Genomic DNA, 21,362 nt, shown 5'->3' with positions numbered 1-21,362 from the left:
ACTCTGAAAGTGATCAGCTCCCTCAGAAGGATGTTTATTACATTGTAACTTTGACAGTGTTTGATGTTAATGAGCAAAAAGACTCAGGCTCTTTTTTATTTTAATTTTTTTTATTAACATATAATGTATTATTTGTTTCAGGGGTACAGGTCTGTAAGTCATCAGTTTTACACAATTCACAGCGCTCACCATAGCACATACCCTTCCCAGTGTCCATCACCCAGCCACCCCATCCCTTCCACCCCTCTCCACTCCAGCAACCCTCAGTTTGTTTCCTGAGATTAAGAGTCTCTTATGGTTTGTCTCCCTCTCTGGTTTCGTCTTGTTTCATTTTTCTCTCCCTTCCCCTATGATCCTCTTGTCTTGTTTCTCAAATTCCTCATGTCATTGAGATCATATGATACTTGTCTTTCTCTGATTGACTTATTTCGCTTAGCATAATACCCTCTAGTTCCATCCACATCATTGTAAATGGCAAGATTTCATTTTTTAAAAGGCTGCATAATATTCCATTGTATATATATACCACATCTTCTTTATCCATTCATCTGTTGATGGACATCTAGGCTCTTTCCACAGTTTGGCTATTGTGGACATTGCTGCTAAAACATTGGGGTGCACGTGCCCCTTCAGATCACTACATTTGTATCTTTGGGGTAAATACCCAGTAGTGCAATTGCTGGGTCGTAAGGTAGCTCTATTCAACTTTTTGAGGAACCTCCATCTGTTTTCCAGAGTGGCTGCACCAGCTTGCATTCCTACCAAGACTCGGGCTCTTAATGTTTGTTTTGCTTGATTACAGCTCCAAGGAACCCTGAATCTTTTTGATTCACCCCCACCTCTCCCATCTCCCCACTGTAAAATGGAACTAGGTGTGAAAGCTGGCAGTTGCATTTCATTAGAGAAGTGGGAACTGCAACCAAGGAGAATGAAGTAATGTGCACTAGGCATAGCAGGACTTTAGAACCACAGAGTTAGGTTTGAATGATGTTCCACCACTGGCTGTGTAATCTTCATCTATTTTCTTAACTTCTCTGGGCTTCAGTTTTCATGGGGAAATGGGGATAAAAATACCTGCTAGGATTGGGTGTGACAGTTAAATGATATGATTGGTATTAACTTGGGAACTGCTTGGCACTTGGCAGTATTTCAATACATGTACATTCCCCTCTACTCCCCAGCCTGGATACATTCATACCACTGCAGGGTTGAATCCATCAGGCAAGTACTGAATGCCTCCTCTGTGTGAGGCACTATTCCAGGAAGTGGAATAGCAGTGAAACAAAAGACAAAAAAAAAAAAAAAAAAATCTCTCCTCAAGGAGTTCAGAGGTTAGTGTGGGAGATAGATAATAAACAGTAAATAAAATGCATAGTATGTACTCTGATGATGAGTGCTATGGAGAAAAAGAAAGCAGAGGAGGATAGGAGGTGCCAGGCAGGGTGGGGGTGGGGAAGTTGCCGTTAAACACAGAGGTCAGGAAGGCACCCCCCCCCCACCAGGTGACACTGGAGTAAAGACTGAACCGGATGACTGAGAGCCTGCATGGTGTTCTAGGGTACAGGGAACATCAAGTAAAGGCCCAGAGGCCAGGATGTGTCAGTCATGTTAGGAGATCAGCAAGGATATGGGTGTGATTACAGCCGCCGGAGAAGAGCTAGAGATGAGGTCAGCAGGGTATCTGGAGACAGACCCTAGAGGGCCTTGTAAACAGAGATGTTGCTGTTTATCGCAGGTAAAATGGGAAGCTAGTGGATTGTATTGAGCAGAGACTTGGGTTTTAACGAGACTGCTATGTCTGGCTGCTGTGTAGAGTCTGGGGGGTCAGTCAGTTGAATACTAAGTTGACAACACAAGGGGGAAATGAGGGCAGCTTGGGTGGTAACAGTGAAAGAGTAACCAAGTATTCATGTAAATGTGTTGTTTTTTTTTTAAAGATTTTATTTATTTGACAGAGAGAGGCACAGTGAGAGAGGAAACATAAGCAGGGGGAGTGGGAGAGGGAGAAGCAGGCTTCCCGAGGAGCAGAGAGCCTGATGCGGGGCTCAATCCCAGGACCCTGGGATCATGACCTGAGCCGAAGGCAGATGCTTAACCAACTGAGCCACCCAGGCGCCCCTCATGTAAATATTTGTAAGTGCATTTTTCCAGTGAGCACTTTTATTGAAGTCTTTTTTTTTTTTTAAGATTTTATTTAGAGAGATAGAGAGGGGAAGCAGGGGGAGGGGCAGAGGGAGAGAGAGAATCCCAAGCTGACTCCGTGCTGTGCGCAGAGCCCAATATGGGGTGTGGACATCCCTGGGCTCGATCCCAGAACCCTGAGATCATGACCAGAGCCAAAATCAATAGTCAGACACTCAACTGACTGAGCCACCCAGGCGCCCCTTGCTTTTATTGAAGTTTTAAAGCAATTCTATGATCCAAACCAAGGATAACCTTGGTGGCAAATAAGTAGGATATCTCCTACTTACTCCTAGTTATTCAAAGTCCCACGATTAAATCCTTCCCTCAGACCTTGATGCCAAATCCTCCAGGGCGCTGATTCTGTTTGTGAGCCTCTCAGAGCTTCTGCCACCGCCTGTAAGACTGTAGCATCCCTGACCCAGTCTAAGCTCATTAGGATTGTTAACAAGAAAAAAAGAATGAGGGAAATGGGTAGATTCTGTTTGTTTTTTTTTTTTAAAGATTTTAATTTATTTGACAGAGAGAGAGCGAGAGAGGGAACATAAGCAGGGGGAGTGGGAGAGGGAGAAGCAGGCTTCCCGCTGGGCAGGGAGCCCGATGTGGGGCTCCATCCCAGGACCCTGGGACCATGACCTGAGCCGAAGGCAGACGCTTAACCAACTGAGCCACCCAGGCACCCCTCTGTTCATTGTTTTATGCTACTCACTATGGAAGCTTGGCAGCCACAGGCAGGAATAGGGGAAATACTTCACACCTTCCTAGAGACAGTGTGGGGCACTCGTGAGGCTAGTTTGCAGTCAGTGGATTCCCTTTTTAATAAGCTCTGGTCTATGAATCACATAAATCTCAGCACTGAGAGCCAATTTTACGCTTTGGTTTGCTTAATAGTCACACAATTAAAATAAGTTGTAAAAAACGGTCATGGTGTTTGCCAGGATAAATATTTAAAAGGGAACAGCTGTAGGAAGATGTAATACTTCAAATCAGCTCATGGCTCTTTATTTTCAATAAAGGCTGTGGAGGTTGGTTCTTAACCAGTGGGGTTTCTTGGCCTCTCCTTGGAATATCTTTGTGCTGTAGCTGCCAGGGTGAGGTAGGACAGAGGTCAAGTGTGCCTCTGGGAATAGCTGATCCATGACACAGAGACAGGGACAGGGTTTAGGACCCTCAACCCAAGGGTTGAGGTCACAGAGAGTGAGGGAGACTCAAAGTTGTTACCATCTTCCCTAAACTTCTAGATTGGGTTTTCTTGTATGAAGTCCTGGTGGTCATATTTTTTTAGGTGGCAGATTAATAAATTTCAAAGGGGAAATTTATTTTACAAAGAGATGAGCCTATTTGGGAAGCAAACTTAAGTTCTGTCCCCTCCACTGGACTCCGGGCTGGCTGAGAGGTAGCAGTGATGCCAGTTGGTTTTCCAGCTTTGATATGGTGGTGATGAGGGAGCAGAAGGCTAGCTGAGGACAAAGCACAAGCTGACACCCTGCAACCTCCCCTCCCCGCTCCTGGGTGGGATATGTGTGACATTCTTCCAGGAAACTTCCAATATCTTCATGTTAATAAAGCTTTGCTAGAGGAAAAAACAACCTTAGCTTGATAATAGCAAGGCCTCCAGTATCCTGAGAGTCTTCTTTTTTTTTTTTAAAGATTTTATTTATTTATTTGACAGAGAGAGACACGGCGAGAGAGGGAACACAAGCAGGGGGAGTGGGAGAGGGAGAAGCAGGCTTCCCGCCGAGCAGGGAGCCCGATGCGGGGCTCGATCCCAGGACCCTGGGATCACGACCTGAGCCGAAGGCAGACGCTTAACAACTGAGCCACCCAGGTGCCCCCTGAGAGTCTTCTTTACCATATAAAAGTCCTTTTGGACCTCCCTTTTTCCTTACCTCCCCCAACTCCCAAGTACAGAATGAACCACTCCTCACACCCCCAGTGCAGCAGCTCTTTCTGCCCTACAGGTCCTGTCCCTGTGCTTTAATAAAACTACCATTTTATACCAAAGACATCTCAAGAATTCTTCCTTGGTCGTCCGCTCTGGACCTCACCCCACCAAACTTCACCTACATTCCAAAACTACATCAGTGGCAGAGGTTGAAGATCAGGTTGAATGCTTCTTTCCTTTCTTGTACCTCATATGCCATTTCCTTTATCCCAGGAGAGCTCCTACCCCTCTTCTCTCCTCTGGGAGCTTCTGCCTGCGCCGTCTTACCGAACCTTCCTGACCATGCAGCGCACTGTGCTCTCCCTCTCCAGCCTTCAGCTTGTCTTGGTCTTGGTGATAGTAAAGGAAAAAACTCTATTGTTTCCATTTATATGATAGACTGCGCTCCCTGAAAACTAAACTTCTGGCACCAGACCTGTGGGTTTTCTACATCGGGCAATGGAAGGGTTTCGGTTAAGGGCGCAGCCCCACCAGACTGCCCCCTTGCCCCACTTCAGATGCCAATGCCAAGTCCAGGGTGTCACCTGTGCTTCCGCCTGACCACCTCTAAACCAGAGCTTCCCAGGGCCCCCTCTGCGGGTTTGAGAAATGTGGTAGAGCAGCTCACAGAACTCAGGAAAACAGTTTAGTGACTGGATTACCTGTTTGTGAGAAAAGGATGGAACTCAGGATCAGCCAGATGGAAGAGATGCGTAGGGCAAGGTATGTGGGAAGGGGTGCTGAGCTTCCATGCCCTCTCTGGACACGCCACCTTCCCAGCACCTCTGTGCGTTCACCAGCCTGGAAGCTCGCAAACCCCATCCTTTTGGGTTTTTATGGAGATTTCCTTACATAGGCATAATTGATTAAGTCATTGGCCATTGGTGATTGAACTGAATCTGTAGCCCCCTCCCTTCCCAGAGGTGGGAGAGGGGTGCAGAACGTTCTAACCTAATCACTGGGTTGGTTCCCCTGGGAACCAGCCACACCCTTAGGGGGGCTTCCCAGAAGTCACCTTATTAACATAAACTCTGATGTGGTTGACAGGGGATTGTTTTGAGTAACAGATGACACCTTTATCTCTCTCATCTCTCTAATCCCTTAGGAAATTCCAAGGGTTTTGTTTTTTAATTTTTATTTATTTTTAAAAAGAGTTTATCCATTTATTTGAGAGAGCCAGAGAATGCGTGCAAGCACGGGGGCGGGGGTGGGGGTAGGGGTGGAGGGAGAGGAACAAGCGGACTCCAGGCTGATGCGGGGCTTGATCCCACAGCCCTGAGATCATGACCTGAGCGGAAACCAAGAGCCAGATGCTTAACCGACTGTGCCACCCTGGCACTCCTAGGAAATTCCGAGGGTTTTTAGATCAATGCCAGAAATGGGGACAAAGGCCAGAATATATATTTCGTATTATAAATCACAGTATCACAGTGATAGACAGAGGTGGGAGGGCCTTAGGGAGTGCTCAGACAGCATAGCACCCACAGATGGTAAAACTAAGGCTTGGGGAGCAAACCGACTCGATAAATAACACACAGCTGGTGAGTGGGAAAAGTCAGACCGTAGACTTATCAGCCTTCTTTCTGCTGCCTGTACCAGACTGGGTCCTGCTCGATTTCTTATACCACTTACAATACAACCAGCTTATAGTTTTCTTGAACATAAGGGTCTTGTCTTCAGTCATTTATTTAGTAGTATTATTGGCCTGTACGAAAAGCATTACATGCACTGAATTCATTCAACCCTCTCAGTAATTCTAGAAGGTAGAAACTCTTAACTCTCCTTGTAGTGGAGGGAAAGAAGGGTGAGGTAGCTTACCCAATGTCGTGTAAAGAGTGGTGGGCCACATGGCCCGGTCTAACTTGTTTCCCAGTTGCAATGTTGGGAACTGAAGTCGTTCTTCTTGATCCCATCAGAGACCACTAGAGAGTAAAACTGATTGCTGGTGAAATGGAGGAAGGGTGGGGCAGCGTGGACAGAGTCTGTTAACAAACTACAGAAAACACAGCTTCCAGCCCAGCCAAGGTCTCTGAACAGCACCAGGTTTCCTTAACGTTGATCATAAACTTCCCTAATCTTAATTCTTGTTATCTTGGGGGACCCTCTCCCATTTTCCACATTTCACTGTTAAATAATGGAATAGTGGACCAGGAATCAAGTTCTACCTAGTCTTAACATTAGCCATTGCTGAGTGACCTTGGAGAAGTCATCAGATCGTGGCAATGACAGTCGTTTTACCTCTGGGGTGTGTCGAGACTTGCAAACTGATGTGAAGGTTGTGCATAAACGATACTCTCACCATGTGAGTATAAGGTGGTGTTAAATAATAATGATGCAGGGTAACACTGGGGACTCTGGGATTGTTGCCTTGAGCAAGCTCCTTCACTTCTTTGCATCAGTCTCCTCGTTGGTAAAATGAAGGTATTATGTAACTTACACGGTTGTTTTGAGGATTAGAGACAGTGTATGTCAAACCCTCACACAGTGCACATGGTAGGATCCAGTAAATGGTAGCTGTTATTAATAACAACCTGACAACCTGGCTTGGTCGACACTCTCTGCAGAATGGTAAGCAAACAAACAACACAGGCACACGACGAAAACATCAATAACCACCACCATCAACCACCACACCATCTGAACTCCCCTAAAGGTGACCGCTGGCTTCCAAGGGCACACGAAGCTGGCCAAATGCTGGTAGCAAAATGGAGGTACAACCAGATGGAATGCCTTTCCTCCTCTGAGAGACTGGGAGTGATTTCAACGAAGGATGGCCGAGTGCAGACTCACTCTGAAATAGCTTTGACTGCCAAGTGACAGGAAGAGGAAGCCAAATGAAATGGTGGGTGGCAGAGAAAGAGGCCTGAGGGCTGAGAGCAGCCCAGAAGCAATGTGTCCTCGTGGACTCTTTGATCTTACTCCGCTACCGATTCACTTTCTTCCTCCTTCCCTCCACTTCGGAGGCCTCTAGGCAGTCAGGGCTGCCCACACACTCCTGCTGACATCTGGACATCCCTTTTGCTTGTTTGGTGCCATGAGGACAACTGAGTGGCTAAATGCTGAGGTGGCCCATTACACTCCAGAGGCTGTGGTGGATACTCCTCTTGGAGCAGGTGAGAGCCTTATGTGCCAGAGAAGGGAGACACTAGGGAGGAAAAGATTTCTCGGCCCTCTAAGCCGCTGAGTTGACTTTTGTTCTGGTTCCAACTTCCACGAGTTAGCTTGGTCTTTCTACCAGTTTTCCAAGCAACTCTCTGCCATGTGGGTATTATTCATTCTGTAGATATTTATTGAGCTCTGTTAGTGCTGGGCATTATTTTAGCTTGTGGGCAAGACAGACGAGCCCCCTGCCCTCGTGGAGTTTATATTCTGGTGGGATAGAGACATAATTCATGTGCAAATAAACAAGCTAATTCAAGATAGAGGTAAGTTTAATGAATTCCCAGAATGATGTGACAGAGGGACAAGAGGTGGGGGGGGGGGCATGGCTGTTTATGCCATCTGAGCAAGAAACACTAGAGCTGAGAACGGAATGTAAGATTGCCATGCTGTTTGAAGTCAGGTTCTGGGCAGAGGGAACTGCAAGGTGCAGGTCCTAACATGGCATGTCTGAGGAACAGAAAGCTCACCAGCGAGTACCGGGACATGGAGAATAAAGGGAAGAGTGTAGGAGATGAAGTTAGAAGACAGGTCGCCGCCTCGGGCCTATGGATTACATTCAGCCCACATGGTGTTTTTGAGATTTCACTAAAAACAAAAACAATCTTGTCATGCCTCTTGATAATTAAGAAGACTTGGCCATGCCAGGCTGCTACTGAATGATGAAAATTGATTTCAACATAGAGCAGTTTGCTCTCCTGCCCTATCCACCCCACTTTAGCAGGGTTTGGGGTCGGTCATTAGCTCACAAGTAGTAGACATTTGAATCAGCAAATGCTGAGCACCATGTGAGCTTAATAAGGGCCTGATTTTTTTTTTCCCCAAGTGTGATGGAAGCATATGATGAAGGGTTTTCAGTGACAGTGACAGTGACATGACCTACATTTTTAAAACATCACTCTACTTGTTAACTGACCGTGGCTAGGATGTGCACATGAGAACAGGTGCTCTTGCACACTAACGCAAGAGATGGTGGCTAGGACCGGTGGAGACAAAGTAGGAGAGAGATTCTGGGCATATTTTAGAGGGAGAGCTGCCAGGACTTGGCTAATGCATTAGATTTGGGGGAATAAAGGGGAATGAAGGATGACTCTCAGAAGAAGGGTCAAGACTAGGGATATAAACTGGGAGTCACCAGTGTAAAGGTGATATTTAAACCCAGAGGAATGGATGAGATCACTGAGGGAGAAACTGTAGATAGGAAATAGAATGCAGAAAAAAAAAGAAAAAGAACATAGAATGCAGAATGGGATTTTTTTCCCTGTTCAAATTTAAAGCTTTTTTTTTTTTTTTTAAGATTTTATTTATTTGACAGAGACAGACAGCGAGAGAGGGAACACAAGCAGGGTGAGTGGGAGAGGGAGAAGCAGGCTTCCCGCTGAGCAGGGAGCCCGATGGGCTGGATCCCAGGACCCTGGGATCATGACCTGAGCCGAAGGCAGATGCTTAACGACTGAGCCACCCAGGCGCCCCAAATTTAAAGCTTCTCAAGTAATTCCTGATATTATACAGGCTACTAGATTCTTAGTATTAAAAAGCAATCTAAAATGATCTATCTAGCCACCATTCCTACCCATATACTTACTCAAATCCCCCTACACAAACTTCCAGCCAAGTAGTGCATCATTAACAGGAAACATACTATTTCCATTAAGACCTTGACTCCCTGTTCATTAGAAAGTGGTTTTTCTTCCTATCAAAATTTTAGGTAAGTGAGTATCTATACCTCCAGAAAAGGAGTGTTGAGAGTGAAGGGGCAGGGCACTATTCATAATTACACCAAGACAAATGGGACTTAAGCTGGGCAAATCTTGTAAGTAAAAGCAACAATACTTTAGCCATCTGTCTCCAGATGGTCAATTGAACGACTTTAAAAATGTTTAAAAGGTGAGATGCCACTTGTCTCGGCGAAATTAAAAATTTGGGAGTTAAAAGAAATCTCAAGAAAATCACCTGCTCTAATTACCTTAGTTTCAAAGAGGGAATTAAGGGGCATTAAATTATTAGACTAAAATCAAGTTAGCATGCGGCAGGGGAAGACTAAGCTATCTTCCTCAATTTACGATGGGTTTATTGGGATGTAATCCCATGGTAAGTCCCGATGAACCATTCATAAGTTGAAAATGCATCTAACATAGCCAACCCACCAAACATCACAGCTTAGCCTAGCCTACCTTAAACGTGCTCTGAACACTTATATCAGCCTACACTCGGGCAAAATCGAACACAAAGTCTACTTTATAATAAGAGTGTTGAATGTCCCATGTGATTTACTGACTACTTCATTCAAACTGCAGAACAGAATAGTTGTGTGGGTACACAGGGGCTGTCGGTTTATCTTGTGATCACATGGCTGCCTGGGAGCCGTGGCCCACTGCCGCTGCCCTGCATCATGGGAGACTGTCGTACCGCCCCCTGCTAGCCCAGGAAAAGATTCAAATTCAGAATCCAAAATTTGAAGTACGGTTTCTACCGAATGTGTATCACTTTCCCACGACTGTAAAGTCGAAAAATCGTGAAGTAGAACCATTTTTTTTTTATAATTTTTTTTTTAAAGATTTTATTTATTTATTTGACAGAGAGAGAGAGAGCGAGAGCAGGAACAGAAGCAGGGGGAGTGGGAGAGGGAGAAGCAGGCTTCCCGTGGAGCAGGGAGCCCGATGTGGGACTTGATCCCAGGACCCTGGGACCATGACCTGAGCCGAAGGCAGACGCCCAACGACTGAGCCACCCAGGCGCCTGAAGTAGAACCATTTTAAGTGGGGGACCATCTGTAATAGACGTACTTGTATTGCCTTTCAGTTTATAAACCCCTTTCACACGTCATGTGACCTGAGGTATCATCTTTTTTTTTTTTTTAAAGATTTTATTTATTTGAGAGAGAGAGAGGGAGAGCACAGAGAGAGTGAAAGGGAGAAGCAGACTGCCCGCAGAACAGGGAGCCCAATGCGGGACTTGATCCTAGGACCCTGAGATCATGACCTGAGCCGAAGGCAGACACCTAACCAACTGAGCCACCCAGGCGCCCCCCCATTATCATCACTTGGTAGTAGGGTGCACTAAGGTTTGGAGATGTGACTTGCCCAAGATCACTAACCCTTAAAATGTAGAGTGGGAACTTGAACCTGTGTCTTGTTTTCTCTTGCCAATTCCCCTGTTCTTCCTATTGCTCCATACTAATCTAGTGATCGTTACTACTAAATTAATTTTTCTCCTGGAATTTTAATTCCACAGCCTCGTTTCCTGGTGTATAAAAAGTAGTCATTACTTTCATCATTAAAGGAAATACAAATGGGAGAGCATTTTCCAAGTTGTAAGCCACTGGGCAAATTTACATTTCAAGGCTAGTTAGTTCAGGTTTTTTTCCCCTCCAGTTAGGGGAACTACATTAAATTGGTAAGTGAATTGGCGAGAGGATTACCTTTGTAGCATTTACGTAACTCTAATAAATTGTTGGCTAAATGAAGGGGTTCTCTAAAAAGAGAAGAGTGACTCGAAGAAATCCATGGGACTAAGTCTTACAATTTGGGAACGTTGGTGGGTTTGAAGTCTAATGCCAAAACCTATTTGACCCAGCTCAAAGACGTATAAAGGAGCTCTCCAATGTGTGGAGGATCAGGAAGGATCCACTAATCCCTGTAGCTTTTTACATTGATCGAAGATCCAACCAGGATTTCCTTGATTTTGCTCAGGGCCCCATCATTCATTCTCCGGAATACAGAGCATGGGGAACAGAGCTTTCTGTCCCTCCTAAAAACCCACTGCTGTTTGTATGTATAGTAATGGCATTCCTTAAACTCTTTAACTGTTATAATTCAGGACTCAAGAACCTCAAGCATATTCAATTGTTAATTTAAAATTCCAACTCCTTCGAGCATGGCGTTCAAGATCTTCTATAACGGTTCATAATCTATCTTCTAATCATAACTTCCACTGTTGTCAGGAATGAACATTCCACTCTAAATTGGTCTATCTCCTGTGCATGTTTTGTTTTTACTCCTGCACAACTTTCTCTTTAAGTCTGCACTGTCCTTTATTGTTAGCCACATATGGCTAGTACTTGAACTGTAGCCAGTCCAAATTGAGATGTGCTAAGTCAGATACACCCAGATTTCAGAAATCTAGAACCCCCTAAGTGTAAAATACTTCATTAATGATATTTAAATATTGATTATGTATTGAAAAGTGAATATTTTGGATATATTGGATAAAATAAATTACATTAAAACTAATTTCGTATTTCTTTTTACTTTTTCATGTGGCTTCTAGGAAATTGAAAATATGTATGTGGCTTGCATTTTTTTTTTAATGGACAGTGCTCTGCAAAATCATCAGCCTAGCCTCTTAAGTCAAGGTATGACAGGGCCTACTACTCAAGCCCACCTTTGTATTCTCTCATTTTAAAATAATAAAGTGATGGATGATAGAAAACTCTGAGTACATGTGGGTTTATACATTTAGGGCAGGCATGCCCTCTGTTATCATACTGACAGCTCAAGAAAACAAGACCTTCTGCCAAAGACAGCAAGATAGTTAATATGCTCAATAAGTGTTAGGTAACTTTTTCAGGGACCTACACTAAAAACCCCCAAGCCCTTCAATTTCATCTTTATCCCTACTGTTTTTCTTCTACCTCTAGTCACTAAAATATTAGCCCTTCCTGTTAAAATGTTTCAACTTTATTCCTTTACTCTCAGTCCATAACTAATCAAAGTCTTGCTCACCTAGCTTTTAAAATCTAGTTTCCAAGTAGTCTCCCAGCTTCTTTCTCCCCATCCACATTCATTCCATTTTATATACTGCAACTAAAATCATCTTCCATAATTTTTTTGCAAATATAATTTCTTGCTCAAAAACTTCCACTTTCCTACATTGCCGACAGAGAGAATTCTTTCATCTAGCATCCAAGTGAGGCTTTTTCATACCTTATCTCTTGGTACTATTCTCCATAAAACCTGGGCTTTAGAGCAACTAGACCTGGTTTATGTAAAGCAGTTAGAACCACATCTGTCATATATTGTAAAAGCTTTGTTTTAGCTATTATTATTACCACTCACTTTCATTTGAGGATGCTGTATGCATTTTTGCCCCTGGAACACTGCTAATTCCATTTTCATTTCAATACCTCTATCGCTAAAGGGAAAAGGAGTGATTTAAACAATCAATGACTGGAACAAGCTAATTGTTACTTCTTGAGAAAACAACTTATCCTCCCAACAATGGACAGAAACTCTGAACCCTAATTTACTATGAAATGTAATAAAATTTAAGACTGGATGAAATCTAAATATAAAGTAGTATTTCTTTTATACAATAGACAGTAAACTTATGGAACATGGTATTTGAAAAAAACAAAGCCTGAAAAAACATAAATGGGTTCTGGATTTAGGGCCACACAGCTCTCCAACTTTGGCATGTATCAGAATAACCTGGGAAGCTTTCAAAACTAAACAGACGCCTGGGCCCCGCTCCCGATTTATTTAATCTCTAATGGTAGGCCTTGGGCACACGAGTTTTTGAAAGGCTTCAAGGTGATTCATATGCACCTTTTCAAAAGCTTGGTGCTTTCCATGTGCACCTACATCCAAGAATCACTGGTTTAATCAAGAGAAATATTTGGGATATATCACCATGTGCTCCTAGTGCATGTTTTTAAAACAGAAACAGAATACTCAGAGAACTGATTTGCCCTGAATGACTTATGTGTTTATGAATAGTATTTAAAAACAACCCCTGTCCCCCACCTTCCTGCAAAACACTCTTGAGTTGATTTAGGGGATTAGAAAAGAAAAAGTCACATATATCCCAAATACCACACTTGGTTTTCGTCTAAAAGCTTGTCTGTTGGCTTGACTTCTACTTATTTATAAATTTCAAAACAGAATTACTTAAGTAAATATATATTTAACTATATATAATATTTACAGCTTACAGATTTGACAATTCAAAATTATACACTTAAGTAAATGTGTGAAAAAGTTGACATTTTCGTATGTATGTAATAGTTCAAAAATTTCAAAAACAACTTTACCTCAAAAACATTTTACACCAATTTTCAAAAGTGCTATCTTCACAGGCTCATAGTATCTCAACAATCCAGTTAGGTTATCAAAGATCAGGGCATGAAGTAACCAGTATCCTATCCAGAGACAGCACTTTTGGTACCATTGTAGAGGGTATGAAAATCTCGGGTCTTTGAAACCCTATAACAAAGCCCCTTTTACCCTCCAATCCTGAGACAACAAATCTTGTAGTTCTCCCTCATCATCGCTGTCAACATTCTCCTCTTCCTTTTTCTGAAGTTCTTTTATAGTCAGAACCTCTTTAAGCTTATGTTTTATTTCATCCTGGCGATTCCGAAGCTTTTCCACCCGACGGTAACATTCTATCTGCTCATCGATTTCCCCAATTTGCCTGTCCAACCGTCCCTCCTCATCCTCTTCGGCAACTATGGCTTCGGAAATGGTATTGACCTGTCTCATGGCCTTTTGAAATTCGTCCCACTCTTTGTCCATCTGATCCTTTGGGGCATCAACCTTTCGTACCCGAGCATCTATCTCAGGGTCGTCAAAAAAGCCTTCCGGTAATGCCTCCGCTGTGTTTTCTCTCCTTTCCACGACTTTTTCATGTATTTCTGCTTTCTCAATTGACCCTGAATGAGGAATTAAAGGGGCCTTGGGAGGATTTGTATCTGAGAAACCGCTTGGCAGCATACCACTTGTTGCCTCTCTCGAGGAGGAAAGCGAGTGTTCCTTGCCCTGTGCGTCGGGCGGCTGCTTGCTAGTGTCCCCTCTTTTCCCTTCTCCTCCCTCTTCCTCCTCCTCTTCCTCATCTTCATAATCAGGGAGTAAACCGAGTCCCGAAGCCTTACTGAGAGTCGCTCTGGCGGACTCCTTCCCTGCTCTGTCAAAGTTGGTGGGCAAAGCGGATGTGGAGGGCTGTACCTGAGGCAGCGGAGAGGCCTTGGGTCTTTTGGCATCCTGGCCATCCGCATCCGGCGCCTTCCTCTTGGCTGACTGAGGCACTGCGCTGGAGGACGGACTCTGGGTGGCTTCCTTCGCGCCCTTCAGCTCGGCCACTTTCTCACGGTGCTGCTTTCCCAGGACGTGAGTCTGCCACAGGAGCTCGCTCTTCACCGGGGTGTTACACAGGGCACAGCTCAGCTGCCCCAAACGGTTGTACTTCGCAAATGGAGATTCTATCCGTTTCCGATTGGTGCTCAGACGCTGCTTCTCCTTCATCAACCGCCGCAGTTCGTCCTGATTCACCACTCGCTTCCCTGCCGGAGTGCGAGCGGAGGCGGAGGACGCCATCTCGGCGCCCGAACCCAAGGTGATTCTGGCTTCCGTGCGGGCGAGGCCTGGTAACGTCATTTCCTGTCTCGGCGAGGATTGGCTGAGGCTCCGGAAGGCGGGCGGTGGCGCCGGGATTTCTCTCGAGATCCGGGCTGAGGCTGATTTTGCCTGCCGGGTCGCACGCTCAGCGGCGCGATGGCCGCGGTCAAGGCGGTAAACTCCAAGGCTGAGGTGGCGCGGGCCCTGGCGGCCTTGGCTGTCAATATATGCGCCGCCCGAGGGCTGCAGGATGTGCTGCGTACCAACTTGGGGCCCAAGGGCACCATGAAAATGTGAGATGGCCCGGCGGTTGGAGAGGCGGTTATGGCCCAGGGTTTGTTGGGTGTCGTGGCGCGCTCTGAGAAAGACGTTCCGCGAAATGCCTGGAGCGACGGGATACCCTCGTTCTCATTCCTGCCCGGAGGTCACCCCGGCCAGGGGCGGGAGGGCAGCCTTCCGAGGAAAGGGCCCCGAGTGAAGCTGTGACACCCCCTCTGCCCCACTTTGATTAACGTTCGTGTGCAGTAGCAACAGTTCACCTGGTGTCTCTTTACAAGCATAAGCCATTTAACTCCCCTGCGCTTTGAGACTGTATGCCCATAGTTTGGGTTTCGTTTGGCAGTGTGCTGTAATGGTAAGGGCACACAGGCCTTGGAGCCCGGCAGGCATGGGTTCAAATCCAAGTTACCTTCTAGCCTTGCGTCTTAGGCAAGTTACTTGAACGCTCTGTGCCTGCACTTCTTCCTATCTATTCACCCTTTCAGCATATATTTACTTAGCTTCACTATTTTCTTTAGAAGAGTGAGGAAAAGAGGGCTAAAATGTGTAAGAGGAGAAATACATTCTGAGAGGAACGAGCAGAATTAAAATTAACGGTAAAAGAGGGCGCTTGTATACCAACTGGATGCTGGGAACACAGAAATGAAGGTTATATATATCTATATTTATATATAATTATATTGAGGAAAGGGACTAATTACTGATGGGAGTAGGGAGAAGGAGAAGCCTCTCAGATAACAGATTTTTGATCAGAGTCTTGAAAGATAAGTTAGAGTTCACCAGTTGGAGAAGGGAGTAAAGGCCCTCTAGTAACTTCAGGAACAAGAAAGCCCAGTGGTGTAAATCCAACTGAAATGAAAACAAACATGATGTATTAAGGGAACCACAAGATTTTCCCACAAGATCTCATTTGGTAGATGCCACAGGGCAAATAGACATAAGCCAGATTGGGAAAGGTAAACTACTACATTGCTAAATAGTCCGGATTTTACCTTGAAAGTGATGGAGAACATAAAACTCGTCGAAAGATTTTTGATCAGGGAGCTGACTGAGTCACATTACTTTTTAGAAATAAATATAGGGGTGCCTGAGTGGCTCAGTGGTTAAGCCTCTGCCTTCAGCTCAGGTCATGATCCCAGGATCCTGGGATCAAGCCCCGCATTGGGCTCCCTGCTCAGCGGGAGGCCTGCTTCTCCCTCTCCCACTCTCCCTGCTTGTGTTCCCTCTCTCGCTGTCTCTCTCTGTCAAATAAATAAAATCTTAGAAAGAAAGAAAGAAAGCAAGAATGTAGTGTGAGGGGTAGATTCAAATTCAGAGATACCAGGATGCTGTCTAAGTAGTCCAGGCTAGAGATGTCAAGGACAGTGGACATGGAGAGCAGGGGGTATATTGAAGAAATACTTAGGTTGTGGAGTTAACAGAACTTGATGTGAGGGATGAGGGAAGAAACTAAGTTGAGTGAATGAATGGTACATTCTATCAAAATAAAAGGCCTGCAGGAACTTTATATTCTGTGGTTTGAGACTTCCAAGCATCCTTCTTTGACCAAACTTCTGTTCAAAACTCACCAGTTTCTCTTTTTTTAAAAATTTATTTTATTTTATTTGTTTATTTATTTATTTATTTATTTTTTACTCACCAGTTTCTCTTAAGCTTGTAAATGCTCCATTTGGAATGAAATCACCATAGTCCATATGGGGAGAAGTGATTCTTCAGGCTGCACATGGTGGTGATTACCATGGTATTGCCCCATGGCACTTGGAAGTTTTGAAGCTCAGTTCTTTATATTAAGGATAGTGAGTGGCAAAAACTGAGAATGTCTTGCTTGACTCTTGCCATATGAGGTTAATACATCACTGTTTTGTGAACAGGCTTGTTTCTGGTGCAGGTGACATCAAACTTACCAAAGATGGCAGTGTACTACTCCATGAGATGGTGAGCTGATGCTGCTGACTTTAATAAATCTTAATAAACCTAGAACATAGTACAGATTGTATATCTTTAAACCAAGGCTGTCAGTTAAATACTGCAGTCATGAGTAATACTTGTTGGGTTAGACCTTAATAAAAGATGATTTTGATTGTTTTCAAATCTTTGTACAGTCCAAGTAATAGCTTAGACATACTTCCAAATTAGTTACATCTTTTAAAGACACTGAATTGTGTTCTTTGTAATATGAAAATATAAAAAAAAATCCTTTGCAATTTTAATAAGTATATTCATCTTAGAGATGAAAGGATTTGATCTTATTTTGGAAATGTCATTGCATTCCAAAGCAAAGACTCTTAAAAATGTTCAAACCTCATTAGTTCTCAATTTAAAAAATTTGGTATTGACATTAAGTATTGATAATAAGAATTTGTGAACTTGTAGAATGAAGTTCATTTTTTAATTTTACTATTGGCCCTTAGGTTATCTTGTTTTCATTGGACTATTTTTTTTTTTTTTTTAAATCTCATTCTCTCTTTTAATCTGTTGCTTACTTTTTCCAGCAAATTCAACACCCAACAGCTTCCCTGATAGCAAAAGTAGCAACAGCCCAGGATGACATTACAGGAGATGGTACTACTTCCAATGTTCTAATTATTGGAGAGTTACTAAAACAGGCTGATCTTTACATTTCTGAGGTATTAGCATTTTACAGAATTCACATTCATGTGATACTTTATTTTGAGTGGGGAATTGTTTTCACTAGTAAAATGGTTTAATGTTAGAGGGCAAAAGTAATTTTTATCAAGATACTTTTTGACAATTATAAATGGAAATAGTCATGAACTTTTTTTGCCAAAATACTGCCTTTCATTGGAATTATATCCCACTTTTTAAAATGAAATATTTAAGATATATAAGTAGGTAAAAAATTAGCCATCTACCCATGAATAATGGCCTAAAAAAGAAAATACCACTGATAAAGTTGAAACCAAATTATGCACCTTTTAAAAAAAATAACTGGAGAAAAATAATTGAAGGTTTTCACGTTATGAATTTACCTATCTTTCTAGTTTTATTTTCCTTATAAACCATCTACTCTAGTGAGACTCCTCCACTCTACTCACTACCTCTGAAATCACTACACCCATTTCTACCTCAGTGCCTTTGTTCAATCTGTATTCTTTTCTTGGCATTACTTATCTGTCTTCTCTGATTAAGTATTTGAATGTTTTCTTTCTTTCAAGGACCATTTCAGCAAAGCATTACTAGGTCAAAGTGCTAGAATTATTACTTCTTTGTGTTTCATTTAGTATTGGGAATTGTCTAGTAATTCAGTACCTGCAACGTACCTCATTTAGGTACTTTTGGCTGTAAGCAGTAGAAATTTGATTAAAAATCATTTAAACAATAAATTATCTCCCATGACAGAACATCCAAGGTTGGTTGATTAAAAAATTTTTTTTTTTTTTTTAATTTTTATTTATTTACCTGGCAGAGAGAGACACAGTGAAAGAGGGAACACAAGCAGGGGGAGAGGGAGAGGGAGAAGCCGACTCCCAGCTGAGCAGGGAGCCCGATGCGGGGCTCGATCCCAGGACTCTGGGATCATGACCTGAGCCGAAGGCAGACACTTAACGACTGAGCCACCTAGGTGCCCCGATTAAAAAATTCTATTAGTCATCAAGTACCCTGGTTCTTTCTGTCTCTTAGCGCCTCCATTTACAGAGCTGTTTCATTATAAGGCTTATTTCCATCCTGATTATAAGACTGTCAGAAGAAATTAGGAATACCTGCTTCCTTTAGTAACACTCAGCAGAAGAGTACAAGAGAGAACCATTTGCCCAATTATGGAATATAAGTCCTTCCTCTATAATATGATTGGGACAACTTAGATCTGTGTCCATCCTAAATCAATAACCGGTTTTCGGGGAATTGACTTAATCTAATCAGTATCCACCCCTTGAGCTAGCTAGAGAGGGTAGCTTCCTCTGAAGACTGGAGGAAGAGATAACCTAAACAAAATTAGGGTTTTGTTAGGTAGATAAAAGTTTGGCAAGGGGGAAATGCTGACAGACACTGACATAATTATGGAACTGTGGCAGTACAGTGCTAGAGCTAGGCACAATACATGATAGAAACACTGAGGAGGGAGGGCTTTCCTAAACTAACCTGAATTAGGAAGCATTTTCTGGAGGAAGTAAGACCTGGGTTAAGTCTTCAGGATGAGAGGGAGTGAGCCAGATGAAAGAGGGGTAAGGAGAATGACCTTCCAGGCAGAAGGAACAACATGAGCAGAGGCACAGAGAAGAGAAGCAAGGTGGTATGTGTGTAAAGCTACAAGCATTTTGGTGTTGGCAAAGTTTAAAGTGATGTGGACAGGGGCGCCTGGGTGGCTCAGTCAGTCACCGGTCATCGGGCTCCCTGTTCAGTGGGGAGTCTTCTGCTCCCGCTTTCTCCGCCCCTCCCCCACACTCATGTGCGCTCTCTCTCAAATAAATAAATAAAATCTTAAAAAATAAAGTGATGTAGACAGTAATGAAAGCCTGGAGAAGTAGATGGGAGCCAGATCACAGAGGGCACGTAGTATGCTAACCAAGAAGAATGTTCATGTTAACATATTAATGACTGATACGGTCAGATTAACATTTTAAAAATTTGGGTGACAGTTTTAAGGGAGTCAAGACTGGGAGATCCTAGTAGTCCAGGTGAGAAGTTGTGAGATCCTAGACTGAGGTAATGTTTTGAAAATGGTTCATAACACAGGCTCTAGAGTCAGGCTTTGCAGGTTTAAATCCTGGCTCCACCTCTTAGTATACTGGTGATCTAAGGCATTAGATCTAAGGATAATTACATTATCCCTAAGGTGATCTAAGGATAATTACATTATCCCTATAAACCTCTATTTACTCATTGTGAAACAGAAATAACAATACCCACTTCATAGTGTTGAGAGGATTGAATTAAATAATACATGTAAAGCCCTTTGGATTAGTACCTGGCTCAAATGCTCAATAAATGTTAACTTTAAAAAATTATTGTAGGGGGGCGCCTGAGTGGCTCAGTCGGTTAAGCGACTGCCTTCGGCTCAGGTCATGATCCTGGAGTCCCTGGATCAAGTCCCGCATCGGGCTCCCTGCTCGGCGGGGAGTCTGCTTCTCCCTCTGACCCTCCCCCCTCTCATGTGCTCTCTCTCTCTCTCTCATTCTGTCTCAAATAAATAAATAAAATCTTTAAAAAAAAATTAGTGTAGGACTGATGTAAAAGAATGGAGGAGGGGAATAAATTAGACCTAGTTCAAGCTTTCAATAAGTTTATGTATTTTTCCAGAATAAACAATGCTATTTAAAAAAAAAATTATTTTGGGGGCGCCTGGGTGGCTCAGTCGTTATGCGTCTGCCTTTGGCTCAGGTCATGATCACAGGGTCCTGGGATCGAGCCCCGCATTGGGCTCCCTGCTCCACGGGAGGCCTGCTTCTCCCTCTCCCACTCCCCCTGCTTGTGTTCCTGCTCTCGCTATCTCTCTCTCTGTCAAATAAAATAAATAAATAAAATCTTAAAAAAAAATTATTTTGTTATAATGTCAGACCTAGAGAAAAGGTTCAGGAATATTCCAAAAAATAACATTTCTCTCTCAGATATATGCATATATATGGTGTGTGTGTATATATATATATATATATATATATATATATATATATGTATATATATTTTTCTAAATGGTGTAAGTTGCAGACATGATTGTCTAAATATTTTAGTGTATACTTTTTTTTTTTATAAAGATTTTATTATTTGACAGAGAGCACAAGCAGGGAGAGCAGCAGAGGGAGAGGGAGAAGCAGGCTTCCCGCTCTACAGGGAGCCTGACGTGGGGCTCAATCCCAGGACCCTGGGATCATGACCTGAGCTGAAGGCAGATGGTCAACCGACTAAGCCACCCAGGCACCCCTAGTGTATATTTCTTAAAACCAGGATATTCTCTTATGTAATCACAGAATAGTGATAAAAAACAGGAAATTAATATTACCATTGACACAATGCAGTAGTAATAACCTACAGATTTTATTACAGTTTTATCATTTTTCCCAACAGTATCCTTTATAGCAGAAAAAAATCTAGGCTCATTCATTGCATTCAGTTGTCATATCCCTTTAGTCTCCTTTAAATTGGAATAATCTTGAGCTGTCATTTTGTGTTTTATGACATTGCTACTTTTAGAATATAGGCCAGTTATTTTGTAGAAAGTCCTCAATTTGGATTTGACTTTTTTATCGTAATTAGGCCCAGGTTATGAACTTTTGGCACAAATACCATAGAAGTGCTTTAGTGTTCTTAATGCATTGTATCAGGAGGCACATGATGCCTATTTGTCCCATTACTGTGATGTTAACATTTGGTGAAGGTGGTGTCCATCTGTGCTTTTCTCCAAATCAGTGCTGGTTCTTTTCCTCTGCATTAAAAGGAGTCTTTTCTTTTGTGCCCATTCAGAAGAGTACCACATGACAATGTGTCCTAATTTTTGGAAATAGAGAAGACTTTTGTAGTTTTTTGTACTG

The 21,362-nt window shown here is 43.1% G+C and overlaps 2 protein-coding genes across 4 annotated transcripts in view; one reads left to right on the top strand and one right to left on the bottom strand.

Moving 5' to 3' along the window:
- Window positions 1-1,429: 1,429 nt before the first annotated feature.
- ZNF830 (zinc finger protein 830) lies at window positions 1,430-14,614 on the bottom strand. Its single transcript, XM_045889395.3, has one exon. It carries the CDS (start codon window positions 14,575-14,577, stop codon window positions 13,468-13,470), a length of 1,110 nt encoding a protein of 369 aa, XP_045745351.1. The 5' UTR covers window positions 14,578-14,614; the 3' UTR covers window positions 1,430-13,467.
- Window positions 14,615-14,658: 44 nt separating this feature from the next.
- CCT6B (chaperonin containing TCP1 subunit 6B) overlaps window positions 14,659-21,362 on the top strand; it is a 34,000-nt gene continuing 27,296 nt past the window's right edge. For all 3 annotated transcript variants that reach the window (XM_054510942.2, XM_045889396.3, XM_045889397.3), the window contains exons 1-3: window positions 14,659-14,891; window positions 16,749-16,812; window positions 17,370-17,504. In XM_054510942.2, coding sequence (XP_054366917.1) covers window positions 14,755-14,891; window positions 16,749-16,812; window positions 17,370-17,504 — 336 coding nt within the window. In that variant the 5' untranslated portion in view covers window positions 14,659-14,754. The remainder of the gene's footprint in view (window positions 14,892-16,748; window positions 16,813-17,369; window positions 17,505-21,362) is intronic.

Source organism: Mirounga angustirostris, unplaced genomic scaffold, assembly GCF_029215605.1.
Source record: "Mirounga angustirostris isolate CCGP_5_RB_7025 unplaced genomic scaffold, mMirAng1.0.hap1 SCAF_17, whole genome shotgun sequence".
NCBI classification, from domain to species: domain Eukaryota; kingdom Metazoa; phylum Chordata; class Mammalia; order Carnivora; family Phocidae; genus Mirounga; species Mirounga angustirostris.
The sequence above is the reverse complement of the archived record's forward strand: the minus strand, read 5'-3'. Positions and strand labels throughout refer to the sequence as shown.